This window comes from Metopolophium dirhodum, chromosome 4 (genome assembly GCF_019925205.1).
Source record: "Metopolophium dirhodum isolate CAU chromosome 4, ASM1992520v1, whole genome shotgun sequence".
Lineage (NCBI taxonomy): Eukaryota > Metazoa > Arthropoda > Insecta > Hemiptera > Aphididae > Metopolophium > Metopolophium dirhodum.
This window is the reverse complement of record NC_083563.1, coordinates 39,648,156-39,676,083: the sequence shown is the minus strand read 5'-3', so window position 1 is coordinate 39,676,083 and position 27,928 is coordinate 39,648,156. Positions and strand designations below refer to the sequence as shown.

Below are 27,928 nucleotides of genomic sequence, written 5' to 3'. Positions count from 1 at the left end.
TTATCAGTACATGATAATTATATTTAAAATTTTTATTCATTTAATAAATAATACAATTTCACCAACGTGTGACAGATATAAAATAAAATAAACGTCAGTTTTTTTAGTTTACAGTTATTAATGATTTAATTGTAAAATAAGAAAATAAACATTATTTTATTTTATATTAATTAATCATACAAAAATAAAATTAATATTCGGTAATTTTAGTGCAATACTGCATTTAATTGTAGGCACCTACTAGTTTTTTACTGTAACAATATCTTGTTACATTTATGCACTGCTACAAGTACCTACTATTTATTGATTTGAATACCTATCGTAATTTTGCTTTTTAGATATTGAGTTTGGGTATAATAACTAAGTGATATCAAAATTTCTTGAAAGGTTTGTTTTAGAAAAATAGACTTAGAATAAATTTCAACTAGAATGGTTTTTGATAACGTATAACTACTGTGTTATAGGGCGTGGTATAATAGTACATTTAATACGTGTTATCCATTATCTTGATAAATTGCTACAAAATAGATTTATATGAAATATTTCACAAGCAGCATTTAAGCTTTCTTAAAAATCAATTATTTTATCACTTTAATTTGTACTGTTAAAATGGTACATAGTTAATAGTTAGATAAAGTTAAATAAAATTGTGAGAAGCAATAGCTGCAAGCAAATTAAATCAGACTATAAATATTTATGCATATATTATATATATAGGTGTTATATATGAATAATATGTATATTAGGAGTACTATGTTTTCATTTATAGTATACACTATAATAGCAGTGTTAATATATGGACTCTTATTTTTAGAACTTATAACATATAATATTATATTATAACTTTTCTAGTACGAACTAGTCATATAGTATGAATACTTAATAGTTCATAATAATATAGACTATAGTTATGATCAAATATAGATAAGCACCTACATTAAAGTTATGTTATTAGGCACTAAAATTGTCAAACACTATTACAATACAATTCTTATATTACAGGTCGTAAATTTTTCTAATTAAATTTTACTAGTTCAATAAATATTGTTATATCGGTTCAATTAATATATTTTTTTAAATAATTAAATTTATTTTACAAAAATTACAGAATAAAATATTTTAAGACCTAATACATTATTAAGATATTATGTACAATACAAATTACTTATTTTATAAAAAATACTAGAATGGTTTGTAATTATATTAATAACCTTAACTCGATTTAGTTGGAATGACTAAATCTTAACTTTATTGTAGTATGTATTTCTTAAATAATTAATAACTTATGATTAGTGATTTATATAATATTTAAAAAAAAATTAACATTGAGACCTAAAAACTTAACTTTAACAAATAAAAAAACTTAACAAAAAATAATTTTTTTAATTATTATGGATCTTAATTTGTTATCTAAATTTATTTATATATATCTATTCTATTTAGTAAATAATAAACAAACTAACGTGATGTTATAACTGTCGCATCAGTCTATGCACAATACATATTATTTATAATAAACACGAAACATATTGGTAAATAGGTATAATATCATTGATCATTACTTTACATTTTTTTCTCAACACTATGTTGACTTAATAATTAAAAAATTAAACGTGTGTACTGTGAAAACTACAATGTATTATGATGGTTGCAAACTTGTAACAGTATGTTAAACTACGTACTAAGTCGTAAAGGCTTTTAGCAATTACTGGCGCACCTATGTTAACATAGATTAACTATTATAGTTAGGTACTTACTGTATAATATGATTTAAACGATAAATAGTTTCACGGATTTCTATAAAATTGGCTAGTTATTAAAATATAACTGTACATATTTACGGAAAATTAAAATTATAAATATGCTTGCAATTTAAAATAATAAAATATATAATTACTTAATATGAAAATTGTTATGAGTGGGCTATGCTATTAAATATATACAATATAATATACAGTTGAAATGATATAAATGTAGGTAACTGTTAATTGTTTATATCGATAAACTATATACATAACTATGAGACCTACAATATTGTCAATATGATGAAAATCAAAAGATAATATAATAGGTAACGAAATGAGGCAATGTGAACAAATACTATAACGTATAAGCACTATTTTATACATAATATTATATACCTATAATACATAAGTGAGAATATACAAAACTGCTGTAATACATATCAAAGATATTCAAGTGTAAACAACGTACTTAGAAGTTAGAACCAATCACAATGATATTATGCTATTTTTCCACGTACTAACGTATGGAACTTCTTTTGTTGGACACATAAATCGATCGAATTCTTTAGACCAGTTAGTCGATTTGCGACCAACTGGTTCCATCATATTGTTCCATAATGCATTTGCAGCTGAAATACAACCATGTTAAAATATAATGCATCAGTGTTTCATTTTGTCATTCTCAGACTAGGATTTGACAACAAAAAAAATACGTACCTATATAGTTAACTATTTAATTAATTTTAATCTTAACTTATAAGTCAGTTATAACTTACAAAATTGCATCGTTGAATTTCTATGGTCATTAAACGGGAGTTTAATAGGTATTAAATATATAACTATAATTTATTTCATGAGAAAAAATCCTTAATTTTATATAATACGTATTACCTATAGGTTATATTTTAAAGTCAGAAATAATATTTAATAATAATTATTTAATCTTGACATCTTGTAGTATGTTATATAAAAATGCAAACTTGTAATAGTATAATATTTAGATTAACAATGTTATTAGTCGAAGCTCGTAAAATAATGACAAAAAAAACTGGAAAACTCTTTCTGCTATATTAGGTATAGTAGTTTTCTAGTGTACCTTGACATTGGATTTGTCACTGTAATGTGTGTGTCAAACATAAATTAAATTTAAAAATCATTGTTTACAATTAGATTTGTGTATTATTATCAATTTATACGAACGATTTTATGGTAAATAATTATTGGTATTTTCTTCATTCGGTAAAGGTTGAATTAATTTCACTAAAAACATTGCATATAACCTATAATTTATATCCAGTCAACACTGATGGACCGTAGAATGATATTATGAATGATTAATTGTGGGGTATAAATCATTTAAAATTAGTTTAATATTTTCAAAAATTAAGTACAGAAAATAATAATATTCAATAAAATCCGTTAATTTTCATTTAAATACCCAATTTTTTGAACATTTTTACTACAAACATTTGTACAAATAATTATATTTATGTATATACGATATTTTTAAATTGCTATATGAACAACTTATGAAGAATTTTTTAGGTATTACATTTTAAATATTTAGGTACGTATTAAAATTAAAAATGCATGAGTTCTTAACAATTTTATATTGTATGGCAAGGGGGCGGAAAGTGAGGCCGGAAATAAGCATTTACTATCCGCTGGAGGGGAAAAGGTCGTTTTCCAACGCCTCAACAGGAATCAAAATTTAAACTTTCAGTACAGGGGTGACAAAAAATAATTTGCATATTTTCTTGGTTTTGTCAGCATTAACTTCACACTTATAAAAGAAAGATTATTTTAGAATTGTGTATTAAATTGGCCATTACTCTTTATTTTTTTTAACTAGGAACAATTTTTTATCAAAGTTTATAGAAACAAAAATCTAAAAAGTAAGTAGAAAACTTTAAATGTTTATTAAAAACGAATAACAAAAAAAATAAATTTGTCGAAAACCAGATGAATATAACCATGCATTTTTGACTCGTAAATACAAACTAGATAAAAATCGATTATTACAAACCACCTTCACCATATTGAAAAATAAATCATTTTTTCTGCTTATTGTTTTCAGACACACAAATACAAAATATTGTTGTAAAACTAATATTTCTAACTCCTCTCAGAATCTAAAATATTGAACGGCTATTTATAATATTATAAATTCTGCATTTTATTTTTTAATCAATACCTACTATTTTGATAATTTATTAAAAATTAAACATTTTTGAATATTTTTTTTTATACCTAAACAAAGATTTTAAATCATTCTCACCTCTGGCATAACCTTTTTGACTGAAATGGAAACAATCACTCGCCAAATACGTTGTATCTGTAGTATTAAACCTATTTAATGGGAATTGTAGATGTTCTGTAAATGCTTGGAGTACAACTGTAAAATCATCTTTATTCTTCATTTCTTCATTTTCCACCTATAAAAAAGAAAATATATTCATATTTTATGCAACAAATTTATGTCTATACATCATTTTGTAAAATAAGTAATTTTTTGAAAGAAAATACCAGTGATTATAACAAAGTGGGAGGGTACTAAGTATTCTCACTTATAATATTATATATTTATACTATTTTTGACCGTTTAATAATAACGATTACTATGCGGACTATACTAATATATCCCGTCCAGCTTATTTTGACATATGGCAACTGTTAAGATTAAAAACAATAGTTGTGCAAAAACTATATTGTTGTGATAATATGTTATAATATCGTTTTAAGAACACTAGCGGTGAAGCTTTTAATTCAAAGTTCAACGGCTTGTTCTACAGTAAACAATTTATCGATCTGCTCATAATCAAAACTACGAAACATTTAAAAAAAATATGATAAATATTTAAATTAAATTAAAACAACTTTTTTAACCTACCTATAGTAATGATATTACATACAGTTATATGTCTCTGTAAAAATTGGAAGGAAAATTAAGTTAAGGATAATAATATGGATTTAATATTCCATAATATGTAATTTTATATTTTTAATTAGTTCGTATGATGCACATTTTAAAGTATACACCATTGTCTTTTATTTTTCATGTGAGGAGTATCAACTTTCTTAAATGGCTTAAATGGATTCGATAGATCTATTTAACGTCAATTATCAACTCAACTGGCTCATTCACGATAATGACTAGATAATAAAAAGGATTTCTATATTTAATAAGCTACAAGATTAGGGACATGTCTCAAATCTCAATGCCCCGTGCAATCATTAACAAACCCCTAGCACCAGTCAGCTTTCCCATTATCAACCACCTTGTTATTAGATCGAGACACACGAGTCTCTACATATACTTTTAAACAATTTTTGAAATATTGAAATCGGATTCCGTGGTTATGTAAAAAAAAAATAATATTAAAAAAAACAACCTCTAAAATAACTACTGGCTAGATATTGTATAAGATACCTTAGTATCTTAGGTATCTTAGGTTAATACTACACAAAATTCAAACTGTGATTACAGAATACAGATGTATAATTAAAACGTGAAAGTCAGTTTATGAATAATATGATTACTTTTCATCACCTATAATACTGTTTCTGTCCGTGTTTATCTTCAATACTGTTAAATGTTACCTAGGTGCACTCCAGACAAGCAGTGCTTAGATTAGGAAAAAAATTTGCAAAAATGCAAAAATTTAAAACTATTTGATGTATCCCTTCTAATTATTGTATCCTAATCGTTATATATCTGCACAGACTTATAAATTGAAATATACGGTTTTATAATAATATAATATAGAACAAATTATATTTAGAAATTATATCAAAATTTTTACAACTTCAAAATTATAATATCACATGTATTTAATTTTAAAGCAACAATATTAGAATTATCGCAGTCTGCATTGCATAGTGCAGATTGCTATCATTGACGGTTGACTTAACCTTAAAAATGTAATTCATGAGTTGGATTGGGTCGATATCTAGTACCTTGAAATTTAAAAGATTGGTTTAGCCAAAAAAAGTGAAGATTTGGATCAATTTCGTTTTAATTGTGATTTGTGATTTATATATTATTTTTTTTTAATTAAACGGATAAAAAAAACAGGAAATTTTGATATTTTCAACCATTTAAATAACACATTTAGATTATTTAGTTCATAAACTAAAGCTTCAGTTTTAGAATATTTGAACCATAAATTACACTGATTAAATTTAGTGGTTGACTTCAAATGAAAAATCACATTTAAGATTCATGCACGTTACTGTATAAAAATAATCTTACTATTTCTTTCTCAACTTCTTGAAACTGTTTCATTACTTTTATGTAATCTGGCAATTTATGTTTGTACTGTATCGAATACAAACATGGACACTCTAGGATGTGAGTGAAAAAACAAATTCTTGGCAGATTTGTGAATTTAAGTATAATTTCTAAATCTATAAAACACATAAACAATATTTAGATTATTACTTTTTTCATACTACATTATTTCTTTATTAAGGAATACAAATATAGTTAATATAGTTATAGTGTTATACTAGAGTTACAAACATACATACCCATTAATTATTTTAACCATAAATTCTTATGCGGTTTATATAAAATATTTGTTAGGTACCTACCTAACAATAATATTAGCACCTTATTTTAATATAGTTTGACATCGATAATCAAGTTACCAATTACATTCGAATGTTGATAGGTAGTTACCAATTCCAAGAACTATACATGTATTATCATTAGATATTAAAGTACCTATTTAGCATTTTACTGGGTAGATTAACATACAATAAGACGTACTTACCTATATTAATAAATATAATATTTAAAAAACAATTTATTTCAAGGCTATAAAATAATAATTAGATATATTTGATTTTATGGAAATCACAGGTATGCCAATAAACGATATTGATCATTTCGATAATTGTATGTTTTAAATTTGTCTAGATCATTTCCAGGGTATATTGGTAAAAATACTTATTATGATGAATTACAAGTGTCAATTCATATTATGTGACCCAATCGTTAACATAAAGTATTTGTTAATGTTAGATGGATTTTCAATTAAAAATATCAAAAGCTTGAATAAAATATTTTAATCTATCAGTCACCATTTAATAATATAATATAGGTACTAAACATAAAATATACATTTAAATTTTAGTGCTATTATTTGTTTAGAATTATTTCATACGTATGGTACGTATATTTAAACAAAAGTTATTATTTTACACCACTAGAGTGCATTACTATAGTAGGAACGAGGAAGTTAAAATTACAATAATAATTTATTTATCATTTTTAGTCATTAAATTTTACATACACTAAAATTTAATGACTAAAATTGGTCTCCTTCAAAGTTTAATTTTATCATATTTTATCTGCAAGCTGAAATATTATTAGAAAATACTTTTACAATTCTTTACGGAATAGGCCATCATTGAAATTGCATACATTTATTGAAGGTAAACCGTAAATGTATGAAATTTTAATGATGACTTATTTAGGTAATTTTAATTATTTAATTATTTATTTACTTAAATAGATACCTACCTATTTCCAGAAACATAACTTACTGTACATAACTTAAATAATTTTTTTTTATTTATTGGATATTGATATAATGAAATATTTTGATTACTAGGTATAAGTATAATGTTTGCCATCACCCAGTACATCAAAAACCAATCTTTAACGAAATTAATAAAATCTCTACCCACTTAAGTATTTTGAATAAACACGCTGGAAATATTGGTAATTTAAGACAATATTTTTTTGTAATTTTGATGGTTATTTAAATTAATGGCTATTTAAGATTCTAAAGTTATATAAACGTTAATACATTTTGGATAAAATAAATGTTTAACATTCAAATATAATAATTTGTTTATACGCACATTTATTTTTGATAAGAAAGATCCAATAGATGTTTGTACCTTTTTGTATGTGATTAGTTTCAATAAAATTATATATTTTTTTAATATTCAATTTAGTTTACTTGGACTTAAAATTAAGTTGACCATAGTCCGTGGTAAATTTTCTTTTATGTATAATAATGCTGTTAAAACTTCCTGTTTATGTTTTTCAGCATACGTAGTATAATCTCCGTAGCACAGTTCTAAGCAAAAGGTATTTGAACTCATCATCATTGTTACTAACTGTTGAAACAAATCGTTGTTGTTATTATTTTTATTTAATCATGAAAAAAAATAATATATATTTCAGTCTTACCTTCCAGTCTTCGGTTATATTAACCCTCTTATCCATTTTCATTCTTTTCACCAGTTCTCTTGTCATAAATGGTAGGTCTCTACTGAGAGCACCGATTTCAGCTACGTTGAATTGAGAAAAACGCTGTTCAGCCAATGCATCGCCATACGCATAGCCAATCAATTTTGGATTAAATACTTTCAAAATATTTGGCAAAGTTAAAAATTCTCTCCATGTACCTTGTCCACCTAATAATAAAAATTATTGCAATAAATTAAATAACTTTGTAAGATAAATCAATAATTAATTATTCCATAATATAATATTATGTTTCTATATACTTAATTAAAAATAATACCAGCTGTCCACGATGATCCACGATGATCGACGACTAATTGTGGCAAAAAATACGAAAAGCTTCCCGTCCCGACTGTCAAAGAATCTCCGACACTGCCGATTACATCAAAGTCACCTGGTCTTAGTTCATGTACAGACGTTGGCCTTGTTTCAGATCTAGTTCCATTGGTACTACAAAAAAACTTGGATGACTTCAGTTGTCGATCTTGTGTTCTCTGAAAAATAAAACAAGGAACGAGTTAAGCCTAAATACACCATTGATGATGTGCTCGTATCCCGAATGAAATTAACTTTATCCGAACCTGTAACATCCGAGATTTGTCTATTTGATGCTGTGAGCTGAACATGTTTTGTAAAAAAAGTCTCGTAGGATACAAAATTCTATCTTGAAGCTGTATAACGGATTTTGGTATACCCGTCAAATTATCATTAGATATCTGATGTACCCATTTCGGCGATTGAAAGTTTGATTTCCAAGTCAATGTGACGGTACAACACCACAAAAAGCACACGCTAATTGCTATTACATCTAATTATAACATTATTTAAAACTTCATTTTTATTTTCATAGAATAATTCAATCATTTTTTTTTTAGATTTTGTGTAAAAATCAATAATATTTTCTTATAAACAATTTCAAATAATAATAATTTTTTGTAAAATATTAAATGGTTCTCAATAAATAATTTCATAATACTTTTTTAGGTTCTGTGCGATATTTAAAAAAAATAGAAATTCCCCAGCACTTTACAAAATAAAAACAAAACTCCGAAATATCTGGAATTTTTATGAAAAATCAGTCTTCAAGAAAATGATTTTCTTTTATATTGTAACTCAAAACTGAATAACTGTAGACTTGATATTTTAAAGATAGATATAATAAAATTTTAAAAAGTATTTTAGATGTTAATTTGAGCTATTAATAGATAATTGTGAAATTCTCAGTATTTTTTAGATTTTACTCAACTTATGTATGTATGATAACATTCTTGTTTATGATCAAAATATCTAAACAATTTGAAACATGGTTTCTCATAAGATTTATCTCATTGATAAATCTAATTGTAAAATTTCAAAAATACATAGTCACAAATTCATAATTAATCGCGAGTCACCGTGGTATAACATCAAAACCATGTTTTCATTATTGTTTGTTATTTTTTTGTGAGATTTTTTACAGATTCTATCGAAATCACAATAAATGTTGATAACGCTGTACATTTTGTTTTTTTGTTACATCACCCTAGGTTCATTAGAAAACTGAAAAAATATAATACTCGTAACAAACTATAAAATAACATGTGACAAAAAAAATGTATTTGTGAATCATAGGGTTAAAAACCATTTGAATCAACAATTTGACAAAACTTGTTAAAATCGCTAAAACTCAATAGTTATTTTGTTGTTAAAGTCCCATACAATATTTTTATTCTTTTACCTATCTAAGAATTGAATTTAAAATGTTGTTTTTGTTTTGTTATTCAAAAACTAAAAACTGTATAGACTTGAAAATGTCTCCAAATATTTGTACCTACTAGTATTTTATTGAAATGATAAATTCTTTGATTTTTATATATTGCCTCTTTTTGAGCTAGGTACTTGTATTTATTAAAAATATTCAACATTATGGTTTTTTTTTCAATTTATGTTAGACAAAATTGTTTTTTTGAAATAAAATAGCTTAAAAATTGAATAGGTATGATGTTCTTCGTAAGTTCTTCTTACTGAAATTAATAAACAATTTTACTATAAAGTGAAATAAATTTTTTAAAAGGGTTCAAAATGTTCAAATTTTAAAACGTTGATGAAATTTGTCAAAATTGGGAACTATTTCTAGACATATTGGCTGACGTATTAATATTGAAGAGGTATACTTGAAATCAAAAAAAAAATATAGCCGTAGAATATTTTTTTAATAAATTCTTGTCGCTCAAATTATGATATTTTACAATCAATCGTTCCTGATTACTGTCAATATTTCTAATTTATTGCAAGCTTTCAAATTAATTTAAACTGGGATATTATGTCATATGTAAATGTCGGATAATACCAATAAAAATGTAATATCAATAAATTAATAATATTGATTAAAAATATAATTGTACTAATTATTTTTTTATTAATTCCGAAAAATTTATATTTATAAAAAAATACATAGGTATTATTATAGATATTATAAATTGTAGTTAATAATACTAGTTTATAGTCGGATAGTTATACCAAAGTCAAGAATTGATTGGAAAAGTAATTTAAAAATAAATAATAAAACTATAAAAGTATATCTACTAGTTTTTACAAAGACAGTAAACATAACAAAATATGCCTTAATCACGCAATGTTACTATTATAATAGCATATAATAACTTAAATCCGTTTAACATTCGGATAATATCTGTTTTATTTGAAATCCTGATAACCGTTACTACCGTGTAACATGATCGTTAATATTATGATTGTCGAAAAAACACCGTTACAACTGTGTAAAACTCATCTAACTTTTTTTTATATGTAAATAACTACAACTTATAAAATGTACGAGAAAGTAAAAAAAAATAATAAATAATAAGGCACTCACCTTTTTCGAAAAATCGTCTCATCGCGTTCGTTTCGTTTGGACCGCACGTGTGATTCTCGTATTTTCGGACTAAAACAACGGCTTCGACATTGACTTGCTGCAGCGACTATCACTAAGATGCAACTAACTACAATCGATAATATAGTAATTTACTATGTATACACCGGTATGAGAATAATGTGCGAAAACGGTAAAATAATATAATATTATAATTTAACGTACGCGCGTGTTCCGCCTAGCGCCAACCGCGTTTCTTTCAATAATAATAAAAATACTACACATACCTACCTAATGATATAATAATATTACATTGGTGTAATTTTGTTGTTTCCGTCGCCGCCCTCTTCGTCGTCGTAGTCGTCTTAGTCGTCGTATTAACATACCCGCGGGCACGACGACGGTGGTGGCAAGTTCACGGCGGCAGTAGCGTTCACGTCTGACCTTAGCGACGGCGACGAGTATTTATCTTTATTTCCGATGGCCACCACCTGTGCGCGCGTCCTTTGCCCGCCGTGCCGCCGGAATTGGCGGGTGGGTAGTCAGCGTTCACCGACACATATTAACATTATACAGTATTCGTGTAATCATGTATACATCTACCTGGACATGCACCTATATATGTATTGCGCACGCTGGTTACTAACCACGGTCGGTAGGAGGAGACGTATCTAATCAAGGAACTTGAAAAAATATGTAAAAATCTGAATAAAATATGTATAACTTAATATCATAATAATGTTCTGCTATATAATAGTATCGTTAAAATAATCGACTGAGCTGGCGTGTAATTACTAAAAAACGTTCCGAAGATTTCATTATTACTATAAACACCATCGGCGTATATCTTGTCGGCCGCCTCCGGACCGTGATCGTCAGCAACAAGGTCTAGGACGAAACCTTGATGCCGCTTGTCGGTGCTTGTTTGAACACGAGACTATAAACGTAGGTACAGATTGGTGATCGGCATAATTCCAAAATGTATCAATTGATCCAGGATTGTATTTCAGCGTATCTATAACATCCGATTATTGGGTTCCGGCTTTATTATTTAAATATTTAATACCTATTAAATACGATTTGTTTAACTTTCAAATTGTTGTAACTAGGTCCCGGATTTCAATACCAAGTGTATTATTTTTGAGTGCTCTAGACAATGTATTTCAAGTACATAATTCGTTTCATGTAAATATATGTAAAAAAAGAAGGTGGGCAAGTGGGTGTTGCTCTGCTGTACAGTAGGTTACAAGTGGGTCCACTGTAACTGATTGTGTTAAATTTTCGTGAAACGCTTTTTGACCCAACAAATAACATTTTATTGAAAATTATAGAAAAATAAAAACTAAAAAAATTGAAAACTGAAAATGTCCGAAAACAGCTCAAAATAAGTCATATTTTTAGTGCATATATTATTACATTAATAGATTGTAAGAGCGTTTAGTGATAATTATTAGGAATTTTAAAAATATTATATCGATAACTATTGTTATCATAATATTTGCATAAATAGTTTTTAGGTATTTTTCCATCTGTATCAGCGAATATCAGATGTGGTGTCTTACCGGGACTTAATCAAATAACCAAGCCTGGATTAAGATAATTTTGGTCCCGGGGCCAAATTGTAATAATACATCCATTATCGATACACTATTGGAAACTTACTACTCGCCAGGTGCCCACTATTGTTCGATATCCGTTGTGGGCCCGGGGCCATGCCCCCCTTAATCCGGGATTGAAACAACAACTAATTAGTTAGTAGGAGATACGTTACACAGCGATCCCATTTATTTCCAGATAGTTTACTGATTATTTATTGTATGCGCCTAAGTTTGGTATTTAGTTTTTATGTAATTGTTGGTTTAGTTAAGATAAGTTGTTAATAAAGCCAAAATCTAAAACCTTATTTTTCGATAGTTTTTAAAACATCGAAATCGCCCTAGTCATAACTTAAAGTTGTAAGTTATGACCAATGAAAATAAAAACATAATTTTTTGGTATTGTCAAAAGTTCTTACTAAAGATTTTTTATTTATATATTAAGGTTTTATAAATTATTATGGGTAACCTATACCAATGTTGAACACGTCATAATAATATATATTTAAAATTGAACCGTTGTATTTACAAACTTTATTGTTTACATTAACTCTGAATGTCAAAATAGTATTTTTGATTTGAAATTCTATTGGTATATTGGTTAACGTTTGACCAACACGAACCATACTGTATAATAAAATTATTTTTCTCTCGTAAATATTTTTGTAATCGGGTCTTTTTATCGGACTATAGCGACCACGCGTGATGACGACATATTTTAATAATTTTATTTTTATCAGTCATTGCACTCATCAAACTTATTGGCCCCCGATATGGAATTTTTTAGCATACACATGCTTACAATATTAATATATTTGGGTGTAACTCGATAAGCAATCCAGCACGCGCATCTACATACGTAGACGTAGGTATGCTCAAGTTAGTACGCGTGAGAAATTCAATTCCAGCAACACTTTTAGTTTCATTTTTCGAACAGGTTAATGACACGATCTAATATTGTCCATGTCTGCGACGATTACAATATACATGGTTTGAATGCATTTGCAACTTACTGTATTCGTCGTGGTTTCTGATCATCGTAATGTAAAATATTTAATATGCTGTAAATTAACTAACAGGTACTTAATATTACATTATTATTGTCCGTGCAATTATGTACCATGTTCAAATAATAGATACCTAGTACTTAGGTATATACTTTAATAGTCACTATTACGAAACAACAGATTTTGAAAATATTTCACTACTAAAATAATGGAGTCATTAAATATTATATGCTTACACAAAGTTATGCGGCTACTCTAAGTGTTAAAATCGTTAGAAGTAGCATTATGATTTCAATTTTCTGATATGTTAGGTTAGGCCTGCACCTATCTGGTGCACGTATCACTGGTTTAAGGCAGAATTTTTACGAGAAATAATAATTATTACATTTATTACACCATAAATATGCATACCTCGCGATGAAATATTATCAAATCAGAAAAATTGTTTGATGATTTGTTATTTTACACCTAATAAACAATTATGAAATTATGTTATAGGTATAGTGAACAACGAACGTGTTGAATATAAATAATACATTATAATATTCATCAAGTTTGAAGCATTTACCAAACAGTTTTAGTACAGTGAATAATTAAATAATAATATGGATACTATTATGTTTAATATAGTGTAGCATAGTATATGTGTACATTGTATTCCTAGCTTATAATATTATTTATCTTAGATTGAAGTACTCAAGTACATAATATATTATTATTTTTTAAAACTTATAATTAGATCTGACTCGATCAATGTAATCAATGTTTAAACTTTTAAAGTAAATGGGATTAAAATATTATGGTAGGTAATATACAAGGTATATTATATTATATTATATTTATAATTTATTTTCTTAATTATCCGGAAAATAATGAAGAACTTTGGGAAAATGTCAAAAAATATCCCTCTTCAACCGAATCTATTTCAGTTTAGTTTGTGATATCTTATATCTTAATTATTAAGACAAGCAATTATTTTAATACGAAATATAGGTATAATTAAATACTTTAACATAGGTGCGTAAATCATATCAAAAAAATAATTTTCTCATATTTTTATATTAACCTATTCAATATAATATTAATTATAATATTTTTCGAAACATAATATTTGTTTAATACTGATCCAATAAATTATATATATATTATATTACACAATTTATTATTATAGGTGCCTTAAAAGAAAAAGAAATAAATTATTGGCTTGAGCTTAGGGCGAGATGAACGAATTCACACGAAAACCTAACCCAACCTAACAAAAAGGAGCAAGATTTATCCTGTTTTACATTTATTTCTTTTATTTGTAATGGACTATAGTTAGTAGACCGTTATATCGAATTACCGTGTTTTGATAAAACATTAAAACGTGATAGTTTACTATAACTGGTACAAATCATGTAGAATGTAAATAATAGATAATTTAAATTTTTAAATTTTAACTATATTACGTTTTATATGACTTACGAAATTGGACAGTTAATTGACGAAATGTCATTAATACATTCAAGTTATTTTTTCATGATCAAATATACGAATATTATGTATTCAACGGATATAAAAACATAGAGGATTCTTCAGACGAATCGGTTGATTTCCGTCAAACCAATTCCATCAAATTGTTTCATATAAATATATAAATATGACCTAATATTAGTTTGATCACTTAAATGTGAATTATATATTTATTATATTATGTTACCGTAAAATATTGATTATTAGGTTAAGCTAGGTTTTAGTAGTTAGTGCTAGGATTCACTGTTTGCACTCAGTTAATGCTTAAAATCATAATTTTATTTGGGCTTTTACTAAATACGTTGTGTATATCTTAGGATGTACAAATTTATTCAGTAAGAACTGATAACTGCTGGTACGTAGTATATTTGAGTATATTTTGTACACTTGCAATTATTACAATAATGCAATTATATAACAGTAGGTTAGATAGTACACCGCGTACAAATAAATAATATTTTTTTTACAAATAATGATTTTATAAAGAATGAAACACATGTTTTTACATTGTAATTTTTATTAAAATTTATAACTTTTATAGTGCATCGTCAAAGCTGTGCACTAACTAGTTGAAAGTTAAAGTTAAGTTAGAAAGTTACTTTTTAACTTAACTAGTTAGTTTTAGTTCATATTAACTTTGTAACTTAACTAGTTGAATTTAATGTATAAAATTGTCTAATCTAACTCGTTAGAAAAAAAAACTAACTAGTTATTATTATTATTTTCATTTCATTCCAAAATTCCAAAAGCTGTTCCTCAATCATGATATTATGGCTATATTATGCCTGTATAGATTATATTGGCTCATATTATATATTATTAATTATTAGTATTTATAATAATGCACGCATAGGAACCACAGCTTTTCCGGGTAGTCTGTAGAATGTTGATATCTACTAGACATAAATAGTATCTATACGGGTGGATTAACCAATTAGTGTAGACACGATGCCGAATTTTCGTGGTAGTGTTATCGGCGGTATACGTTAACCCGTTTATCTATATTACTATTTAACTATTACAATATCACCTATACTTAAGATTTAATAACTATATTATAATATCACAATATCATATAGATTATATTAGGTATTATTATTTAATATTAATATTTTAAGTTGTCATACTGTTAAATATTTTTTTTCACCCTTTATGTTCTAATAACTGATAAGTGGTTGTGGTATACCAATTAATTGAAATTATTATTTACCTAAATAGAACATTTTGATCAAATTACTAAGGGTTTAATTCAATTTTTAGTTTTAATCAATAATTGAAGTTAGATAACTTATTATTTACATTTCAATAAAAAGGTTTTTTAATCTAGGTATAAAAAAAACTAACTTCTAACTTCTACTCTAACTTAAGTTACTATTTTCACCAAACTATAAATATAGGTCGTTTAAATAAACATTATTTAAAACAAATAATAACTTAATTATATTTTAAAAACAATACATCAATATAAATTATGTAGATATATAAATATATATGTTAAGCAAAGAATAGTACCTACATAATACATTTATAGTAAATATCATGTTTTACAAATTTTTTATTACAACAGGTATTAAAAAACTAAACAACAATAAACTGAACAATTAATTAAAATATAGGTAATAATATTATGTAGTATGCAACAATGCTACAGCTATGGATTTATTTGTAATATTATTGAAACTATTAATAATTTTCTATAAAAACCCGATGGATTCAGATATTATATCATAATATACCAACATTAAATATATGTATATTATAAACTGATTTAGAACTTCACATATTAAAAATCGTTGTAATTTTTTTGTGAAGTCACACACTTATATTATCAATAACTATTGATACCAATTGATAACTTCCAGCAAACTATACTTATTGTATTCACATATACCATTGTAACGCTTCGTAATATAGATATCGCAATATAATATTTTTTTTCTCTAAATCTATTTAATGGCACATATATGTTACAATGTGATGTCACTTTTGAAAACAAAAACTGACATCGTATAGATTTTATTATCATCTTAATGCACGTAGGGTAACTTATAAATAACTAAGTTAGAAATTTGGACAGTTTCAGAAACTCACTTATATTCTAACTTGGTTAGTTTTTTTATTAAAGTAACAACTTCAACTAGTTGAAAAAAATGACTAACTTGCCCAGCTTTGTACATCGTATACAATTAAATAATAATTTTTTAGATACAAAAAATGTAAATAACTAACAGTAAGCAATTTGTTTTTATAATATATAATTATAATTTTTATTTACGTTAATCATAGATTTTACTAACTCAATTTGTACATCCTAAGATACATAAATATCTTAAAAAAAAAATTTGTGTAGATACCTATCTTGAATTTAATGTGACATCTGATCATGTCCATTTAAAGTTAAACCTGACACTATCCGACCAACTTATCTAAAAAATAAAGGAAAATTACTTTTAGGATTTGAAAATATGTCATTAAACTTTATAACCTAAAAAGTGAAAACTATTCTGGGGTCTAATTTAAAACTGATTGAAAACATATTTGCACATTTTCCAAATTGATCGGACATAGTCAGGTGACTGCGTGAAGTTGGTCCCTTCCGAAATGTTTTTTAGCTTATAATAATTAAACGACATATTTTAAAATTCTAAAAAATAATTTGCAATTATTTTCATATTTTTTGAATTTATTATCAAAGTTAATGAATGAAGGGGGATGTAATTTATGTACATCCTCTGGTCAGTTTTATTTCTATTGTAATCTCCCAGGTTTTGCAAGACGTTAATCATTTAATTTTCCTATTAAGCTAAGCGAAGAATACAATTGTATACCAGTCTTATTCAAAGTTAATCCGTTCGTTAATGGAAAAAAAACGGGCATAGTCTAAGTAAAATTGTATTGGATTTTGTTGTTGAGTCAATTACTGAATTCTAATACAAATATCGCAGCTCTATAGTCTATAAAACCAAACTAACTAACTGTCAACAATAAAAGTAATAGATTAAGCTGTAGGTAAATTATATCTTCATTGTTTCAACTTTAACGTGGTCAAATGATAACTTCCTTGATAGTATATTTGGTATAGTTAATATTGTATTACCTATAACAGGTTGTATTGTAGTAACCATTTAATTTAAATAGAAGAAGCCAAAGAAGTAGGCTCGAGAATCCAAGCGGGAAATAGGACTTATTATGGACTCGTGAAACTATTAAGTTCAAGGTCATTATCAAGATAGATAAAGAGACGTTTGTATACCAGCTTAATACGACCAGTGATATTGTACGGATAGGAAACCTGGGCACTAAGGAAATCAAATGAAAATAAATTATTAATACTATAAAGGAAAATATTACGGAAGATCTTCGGTCCAATGAAAGATGACATCACAGGGGAGTGGAGAAGAAGAAAAAACAGATAGTCTAACCTAACAGAACAGCTACAAGAAATGTTTAGTGAAAATAACATAGTAGACGATCAAGAAAAGAAAGCTGCGCTGGACAGGACATACAATGCGGAGCCAGAACTCTCTACTAAGAATGGTGCTGGAACAGAATCTGGTAGGAAAAAGACCACTGGGAAGACCGAAATTGAGATGGGAAGATATAGTTAAGAGGGATGTAGAAGAATTAGGAGGCGGAGTAAACTGGAAGGATTTGGCGATGAATAGAGACGACTGGAGAATTGGTTGTGAGACGGGATTATGGTCCTAGCGGCCGAATAACCCAAAAGAAGAAGAAGAACCATTTAATTTATTCGTAGTGGAAGTGTCATTTTCAATTTAAGTATAGGTATATAAGTGAAGTGTACCAATAGATATTATGTTGCTTGAGACATATTGTTAAATATAATATAATATTCTACTGTTAGTAAACCATGTATTTTCAAAGGACTTATTTAAAATTAATAATAAATAAAACACTTATTAGTTATTTCAAGTATGGACGAGTCTTATTAACTAACAAGTAACAGTACAACTTGTGACTATATTTTATATTGCAAGATTTGTAACTAAATTTTATCCATTGAAATATTTATGATAGGTAATAAACTATTGAGTTTTATTATCTCATGATCATGTTTTAAAATAATGTTAGTACAGAACCTCGTTATACGTACCTATTATGTGTTAATACATTAATCATTCCAAGTATGTAGCCGTATCGTGTTTAACAGTAATACGAATACAGGAAACAATGTTAACTATACTTTTTACATAGGTACTAAAAAATGTTACTAGAATTTACTTTATATTTTTTACTAGAAATACTATAAACATTTGGTTTAGTTAATTATTATTATTATTGAATCTCGGGATGAAAAAACATTATTAATCAACTTGGATTTATTCGACTAGATAATTTTCATTTAATGACATTACCAAATCAGTTAAATGTCAGATCATAGGTTTGTATTTTGAAAATATGGTAATCTGAATAATTAGTCAGCTGTTTTGTATTTATATTATATTATCTTCTATTGAATAGCCAATAGGTACCAATGTACCATGTACCACTATTATATTGTGTCTGCTCATCCGTTACGACTATCGTTGTCATGTAAACAAAACGACAGTTAATTTTATAATAATATAAGCTATACATTTTTTTGTTTTACACTCTTATAATACGCATATCCTTGTGTTCAAGGTATTGTCTTATTTACATCAAACTAATTACATTTTTTGATTTAATTTTATACATGGTACATCTACTATAATATGTATTATGACTAATACATAAAAGCTTTTGTTTGTCACTTATTGTTATTTATATGTATTTACTGCTTTAGTAATAGTGACTTAAGTACTTTAGTAACTATAGTACTTTATAAAACTTATTTAGTTAGTTCCTCATTTTATTCAATAGTGCATAGACAAATATTGTAATTTGTTAAAATTTACTTTAACTCATCAATTATGTATAGATTATAGATTATATAGTCACCAAGAATATAGCACGACCAATCAATTTTCCAATGAGGATTGTCCTTATTACTTGTAACTCTACAGTGTTATGGATAATGAAATATAAAATAAAAACACTAATAATTAAAAAATAACTGTTCTTTAAATGAACATTACACACGAATAAAAATTATAATGCAACTCGTCATCATTAGTTTATATTTTTTAATGCAAATGTGCTGGATATATTAATATGAATTAGAGATGTTCCGGGTACTCGATATCATATTTACGACTCAGCTCTTACTCGGTACCCGGCGTAATGCCTACATTTTTACTCGACTCATATCCAATGGCAGACGCTGATAATCTATTTATAAATATATGCATAAGTGTCTATAATTGGTATAACGGGTAAAATATAAAATTCTAGGGTAATAAATTATAATTTATTTTAGTACGTCATATTGGAATAACTGAACTGATTTCCAATAGTCAGTTGATTATAAACAAATCATGTTTTTCTTCTACGAATTACAAAAAAAAAAATCTAGTGTTTACTGTTTAATGTTTATATACTGAACTGATTTCCAATAGTCAGTTGATTATAAACAAATCATGTTTTTTCTTCTACGAATTACAAAACAAAATCTCGTGTTTACTGTTTAATGCTTATATATAAATTATATGATAACAATCTGCAATCAAAGCCCATTATAAAATATAAATTATTCCTATACAAATATTCTCAGTTATAAGACGTAATGAGTCATCACTTTACAGTCTACAGGTGGGTGTCCACTTGATACGTGTACGTGTACGTGCATAAAAATACTTTTCTGTGATTGGTTGGTATACACGGTAAGCTTTTGGTATACCAGAGTGTTATACGTTCTTACCACAGGCTTGACCATGATACCACGGAGTTGGATCCAATTCAACTTTTCACGTGTACACGGCTCTATATTGATAACTTAAGAATATAATATGATATATTAACTGACGGGAAACGTTTTTGAGACCGTTCATAGCGAACGTCTCCGGTCAATATATGCACGCCAACGTACACGTATGTAGTGGAAACCCACCTTACAGCTCTGCACTTCGGCCTATACTCGATACCCGGTTAGTGTTAACATTTTTACCCGGCCAATACTCGATACCTGGTTAGTATTAACATTTTTACCCAGTCAGTAGGTACTCGGTACCCGGTCTACTACCAGATTTTCTACCCAGAACATCTCTAATATGAATGATTCCAGTGAATATTTATTTATAATTTTAACGGTATAAAGCCCTTAAAATAAATGTTTTAAATACAATATTGACAATTGCAATAGGAAACAAATTCGGCAGAAAAATATTAAGATATTATTACTATACAAGTACTTGTAATAATTTTGATTGTAAAATAATTTAATGAATATGGATGTTATATGTATATTATTATATTAATTTTGTTGTTGTTTGAAAACGATTTAAATATTAAATAGATACAAAAATAACACAACATATATAATCATTTAAAATAAATTTATTACGGAAAACTACCAACAGCAAATACTATGTTACACAATTACTGTGGAATAACACTATAAAAACAATAATATCATATTAATTAATATTTCAAAAATATGAGTTAAGATATCTTGAGAAAACTAACACCAACTAATACGAGTTGTTTAATTATATGTAAATATCTGTTGTAATGAATTACAAAATGCCTTACAAAAACGTTGTGTTTCGAATAAATAAGGACAACTAGAGTTGTATCACATACTGTTGTGAAATTTTATATTTAATTTGAATAATATATAAATACAAACATTATTTTTGTATTGTACGAAAATATATATTTTATTATATTACGCTATGGTATTAGCTTTTATATTATATTTCACTTTGCCTACCTTGTGCGCTTTTTAGGTGATTTCATGTAATTCGTGTGACGTGTAAATACAACATTATATTACAAATGTATACAATTTGTAGGTAACACAATACGTAGAAACACTGTGTATTGGAATCCATCATTATTGTTGCCAACCATTGAAATGTATACAGTAATAATACTATTACTATATTGCCTAATTACTTATAAAATATGATTATTAAATCATAACTTATTGTATTACTTTTCAGCTTTTTGTTAATATTAGTTCTTAATTTTTATTAAATTGAAAAAAATGTCAACCACCCATCTTCCTATAAACACCTGATCTTAATTATTATGGATGAAAGGCTATAAAAAGGTTAAAAATTATCGCTGTGTGTCCTGTACCTAAACAACGTTATATTTCATCATTAAAGACCGGATTTATATCCTCTTAAGATACCTAAAATATGATGCTAATATTCTCTAAAAAACCTTCAAATATTCCCATTATAATCTCTTAAAATTTTTAAAAATATGCTAAAATATGCAAAAATAATCAATAAACATCATTATTTGCCTAAATATGCATTTTAAAATTTTTTTTTCAATATCATTTTAATAGTATTAATTAGGTATTAAAAGTTGCGTATCCTAATGAAATACTATTGCACTTTAGTGAGAATTAGAAATGATAAAAAAAAAAAATTGTAAATGTTCAAAATTTTTTTCTGGGTACCGTAATATTAAAATTCAAAATAAATACAAATTTTTTCTCACAATTTATGAAATATTCCAAAATATGCTAAATGGGTTAAATATTCTCAAATAGGCAAAAAAAACTTTTTTCTACGCATTCGGAATTGAAAGAATCGTCCACATTTTTTACTCTCATAAGACTGCATAAACCCAGTAACGATATGTAACAATATAATATAAATCCGGTCTTTAATCATCACATTTTTAAACACGACATATGCTTCAATTTTCAAAATTTTAGGGTCGTTTCTGATAGCAAATTTTATCTAACTAGTACTTTGGTCAAACGTAGAAATATACTCAATACCCACATTTCATAATCATCTTATATATTCTTCAAGTAGTTGATTTTTTGTATAATATAAGTATTAAGTACGTTTCTACCTTTTGAGTTGTTTTCAACTTGTTGTGTAAATTATACAATTTTTAAATGAAAACCTCGGTGGGATATATAATAACAGACTGGTTTGTAGCATAAAAAGCGGCTTATTTGTACGTTTGTAAGATTATCGCGTTAATTTCGGTACTAGAAAATATTTTCGCTAATTTTTTGTTTAAGTAAAACGCCACAAAAAAAGAAAACCTCCATAAATGATTGCTGTTACTTGTTATTAACTATGGATATAGGGGGGACGGAGTGGCCGAGTGGAATAAGGCGTCGGTTGCGACGCGCACCGACGCTGGTTCAAAACCTCGGCCGCGGGCGGCACTTTTCTTAGTGCAAGTCACGGTGTCCGAAGATAAGTGCCACCATCCCCCACCCGGGCATGATAGATACCTACGGGTGTCCAATAAAAAATCTGCCACACCTAAAATGCACGTGTTTTCTAAACCTACAATTTCCTCCCCTACAAAACAAAAACAAAAGTAGCTAATGGCCATAGTTGCCGAGCTTACGATCAATAAAAAAAAAAAAAAAAATATCTATAGATAAACTGGATATAATTGTGAACAATAAACATTATTGTATTATTTTATTTTGTATGCATGTCTATATCAGTCTTATATTATAATTTATATTAGTTAGTTGGTAGAACTTTGATTAGAAGCTCATATTAAATATGTATCTGAGAAATTATGCTAAAAAAAATTGTACATATATTATATAGGTATAATATAGCCTCATTATAGGTACCTACTCCTAATTTACTTTTAACTTATCTTGTTGCTAATTTCGATATATTTATATTATAATAAATATAAGTACCTACACCAGGAATTGCATAATTATTGTACTTATAAAGCTAATATTGTATGATTAAAGTTTTCCGGGAACTGTTTCGATTGAATAATTTTTACAAGCTTTTTCATATTTTTTTTCCATTGAATAAAAACTTTTTTTTTTTTTAAAACCTTTCAATGGGCAAATAACTGAAGTTTTATTAGTATAGTAATAATTAGTTGAATAATATACTATGGCTTATATTTTTTAAATATAATATACATTTGAGTGTTATAGACTATAATTAGCATAAGAGGCTAAAATATAATTTTTTCGTACTACACACTTTATATTAAACTATTATAGTTACCGTGGATCACATTACTTTGCATCACAATAAAACGATTTATGTCGGTATATTGGTAAGATTATCAATATAATTTTACAGTAAATGCACTGAACTATAATATACGGACAGTCGATTGCAGAATACAAATCCTTGGAAAAAATCCCCAGACTACAATATTACCCATAATTACATGAAATTGATTGATCAAATGTTTTTTTAAAAGCTAATTATTGTAATTACCACACTGTTAATATTTAATTAAAAATATACACTAGGTTTAGAAATACTTATTACTTATCATTAAAACAAATTAATATATAATAAATAATTTTCAAACATTAACAATAATATTATTTTGTTTTATATCATGATTTGAAACAACATACTTATGTTATAGATTATTTTAAAAGAATTGCTACCTATATTAAATATTGTTTGATAATTATTTGTATTATTTAAACGTATTGATTATTTGAAATATTGTATCTATAAATAAAACTTGTAAAAACGGCTTCTAATAATAATAATAATAATAATTATTATTAATATTATGTATAACACTATTAAATCTGTGGAACATACCTAGCTTTTGTGAAGGTCCAGAGAAAACAGCTACAACATATTTTTTTACCCAAAACGCAACACGTCTGGGCACGTAATCGTAATACGTTTGGTCAATATTTTGTTCTGATGTCGTAGCACATTTGGGCACTATAATATATAATAAATATATAATATATAGTATACACTATACAGGTATGTAAGTACATAATGTGTATATAATTTTTAATGTAAGTTATATAATATACATTTAAGGGTATAAATTATATAATATTATGAACACAAAATAAAATAAAAAATCAAATGTAGGTACCTATACTTACCATACGCATGGATATGAAACGATAGGTAATTATTATAGTGAATTGCGATAAACTGCGATATCACAAACAATATCAAAAATCCATTTGTAATTTACAAAAATGTTTTAAATTTTTATATTATATGACACCTATGTGTTATAATATATAGTAGAACTTCGATTAACCGTCACTCGATTAACCGTCACTCTCTGTTATCCGTCATCGGTCACCACCGAAAAAAAAATAATTAGGCGATTAGACGATTTAAAATGCCAGATTTTTTTTTATAATATGTGTGGTATGTATGTTTATAATTTGTTACAATGTAAGTATTTTTTTTTTTTTTTAAAGTGCACACGTAAAATATGATAAATATATAATATAAATATAAAATATAATAAATGTGTATATGTATAGGCCACGCCTGGAGGAAAAAAGACGCTATGATTAACACAGTAATCAGGGAAGAACCGAAAGGAAAGAGACCACTAGGTAGACCACGCCTAAGATGGGAAGATTGTGTGAGGAAAGATGTTAAAGATGTTAAAGAGGTTGATTCAGGAGCAAACTGGAGAGATATAGCAGAAAATATAATAAATTGGAGGGAAATTTGTTTTGCGGGATGGTCTTAAAGGCCGGAAAAAACCCCCAAAAAAAAAAAAAAAAAATGTGTATATGTATTTACACTTTTTTTTTGCAAAATTTCCGTTAAATGTCTCGTCTATTCGATTAACCGTCATAGCCCCGGTCCCGACAGTGACGGTTAATCGAAGTTCTACTGTAATATAATATAATGTATTATTGATTATGTTATAATCGTTATTTTGTATTATATACTTTATGTAGTGTTTGAAAATTTCGTAAAATTTTAAATTGTGAAAGATTTCAGTATTTTAATAAATTTTGTTTTTTTTTTAAATAAGTTTTATATTTACATATATTTTCATCAATTACCTTCATAATTGTATGGTACATTTATACCTAACCTTTTGTTTACTTATGTTTTCTTCTCTAATACCTAACTTTTGAGCTATAATAGTTGAAATAATAATACGGAAGCTAAAAAAAAAAAGAATTAAAAAATATACTTACCTAACCTTTGGTATTATACATTTAAAATGGTATTCAAAATGTTTATATTGGCAAAAAACGTACAAAAATGTTTAAATGATACAAATATAAAATATTATATGTATTATAATATACTACAGTATAATATGTGAACCACAGCACTCATATTCCATTGATATCAATGATTATACTTAGTATTTTTGGACTATATAATTAATAATTGATAAATAATAAAATAACCATCATTAATAATATTTGTATTAAAAAAATTTCAATGTTTCACGTTTTTGTGAAATATTTTACCATGTAGTGAAATATTTTATACTTCAAACACTAACTATATGTATAGTCGATGATATTATTTATATTATAACTAGCTGACTCAAAAGTGTATTTCCCGTAAAGAGTTTTTTTTCCATCGGAACGACGGAACCTAATAAAAAAAAAACCAATGAATGCACTCACCGAACCTAATACGAGAATAAAGCTTCGATAGCTATTGTGGTTTCCGAGATTACAGAGTACTAACAATAATTTTGTATACATATTATATTATATACATGAATTATTTTTATTATTATATAAACATTTGACTAAATAAATACGTTATTCACATATTTTAGTTGTTATATTAGTGAGTATTATTGTTATTACTTATTATTTTATTGATTATCGTTAAAATGTTGATACAACATATTTTTCACGTATTTGAACGTAATTTATTATAATATTATAGTATAGTGTGCTATCATTTGGTTTTTAATAATAAATATAAAAAATACATACCTATACGATATAATTCTTCCATTCGTGGTAGTAATCTTTATTGAGATAGATATTGAGTTACGTAGAGTGGGTTTTAAATACCAAACAAGTAAAAACGCCCAACCGTCCTGGAACTAATGAGAGATAAATAAACCGGTAAATTATGATTTACATTAATTACAAACATTGCAACGATTTTTGAGGGCACCGTAACCTTGTCACTCGTTCAACTGTATTCGTACACTTTACTCTTTTTTTTTCGTTTATATATTCCACCAACCCAATAATACAATAATGTTTAAAATTCGAGTTTTGTCTGCCATTGTCACGGCCACAAAAAAATAAAATAAAAATAGAATAATAATAATACGAACTTACTCAAAATGTTCTATATATGTACGCAAATAGCATTATGTTTAGCTCCCGTATTGTATTTGGCAATTTGATACACAAACATGAATACAAAATATATACATTTCGACTCTTAGAAATTTCTATAATAATACGAATAAGTAAATTATTATTTAAACTTTAAAAATTGGAACTTTTTTTCCCCTTAAATTACTGAACAACCTACAAAACTGCATAATATTATATTGTTTTTATCTACATAATATAATAATTGTGCATTTAATCATCGTATATTGTTATAAAATATGTTGATTAGTTATACATATACAAGGTTATCAACAAAAGCATCTACTGTCTTAACTTAGTTTGAAAATATTGTTTTTAGATAATTTTACGTCATTATTGCTAATCAATTGTTCATTTTTTTTTTCAATAACATTATACTTTTTGAATTTTTAATGATCGTCAATTTTTAAGTTTTACTTTTTATATGACAACATATATTTTTCCGAATTAGAATATTTTCCTGATTAATTTGATACGTAAAAATTGAATCTCGAACAAATAGTTAATAAGTTACAACTAATAAGTAGCTATTAAAAGTTTAGTTGAACGTAGTAGTGGACCAACATTTTGCGGATTACCTTTGTGCCACTCTATACTACTCTCCAAACTTTACAGTTTAAATACTTATCAACTATAAAAATAACCAAATTAAATACCCATTAAAATAATATATATTACAAATTCTTCATTCTTGATACATAGTGTTGATATATTTATCAGTTAAGTATTTATACTGTGACGAATTTTTCATTAATTTTACTCACGATAGAAAAATAATAAATTTCTACCTAAAGGA

General features: G+C 26.4%; 1 protein-coding gene across 4 annotated transcripts; it reads right to left on the bottom strand.

Moving 5' to 3' along the window:
- On the bottom strand, positions 1–27,294 carry LOC132943687 (phospholipase B1, membrane-associated-like). 4 transcript variants are annotated; one of them, XM_061012730.1, is made up of 12 exons: positions 27,094–27,294; positions 26,737–26,849; positions 24,599–24,727; positions 11,150–11,873; positions 10,862–10,988; positions 8,589–8,815; positions 8,288–8,501; positions 7,951–8,177; positions 7,718–7,877; positions 5,998–6,152; positions 4,024–4,180; positions 1–2,374 (listed from the first exon to the last, which is right to left on the bottom strand). In XM_061012730.1, exons 5-12 carry the CDS (start codon positions 10,881–10,883, stop codon positions 2,232–2,234), a joined length of 1,305 nt encoding a protein of 434 aa, XP_060868713.1. In that variant the 5' UTR covers positions 10,884–10,988; positions 11,150–11,873; positions 24,599–24,727; positions 26,737–26,849; positions 27,094–27,294; the 3' UTR covers positions 1–2,231. The 4 variants fall into 4 exon arrangements, with proteins under 4 accessions (XP_060868713.1, XP_060868716.1, XP_060868715.1 ...); XM_061012733.1 differs by lacking the exons at positions 26,737–26,849; positions 27,094–27,294 and adding an exon at positions 24,901–24,918; XM_061012732.1 differs by lacking the exons at positions 24,599–24,727; positions 26,737–26,849; positions 27,094–27,294 and having other exon boundaries at positions 11,146–11,161.
- Between the last annotated feature and the right edge of the window lie 634 nt (positions 27,295–27,928).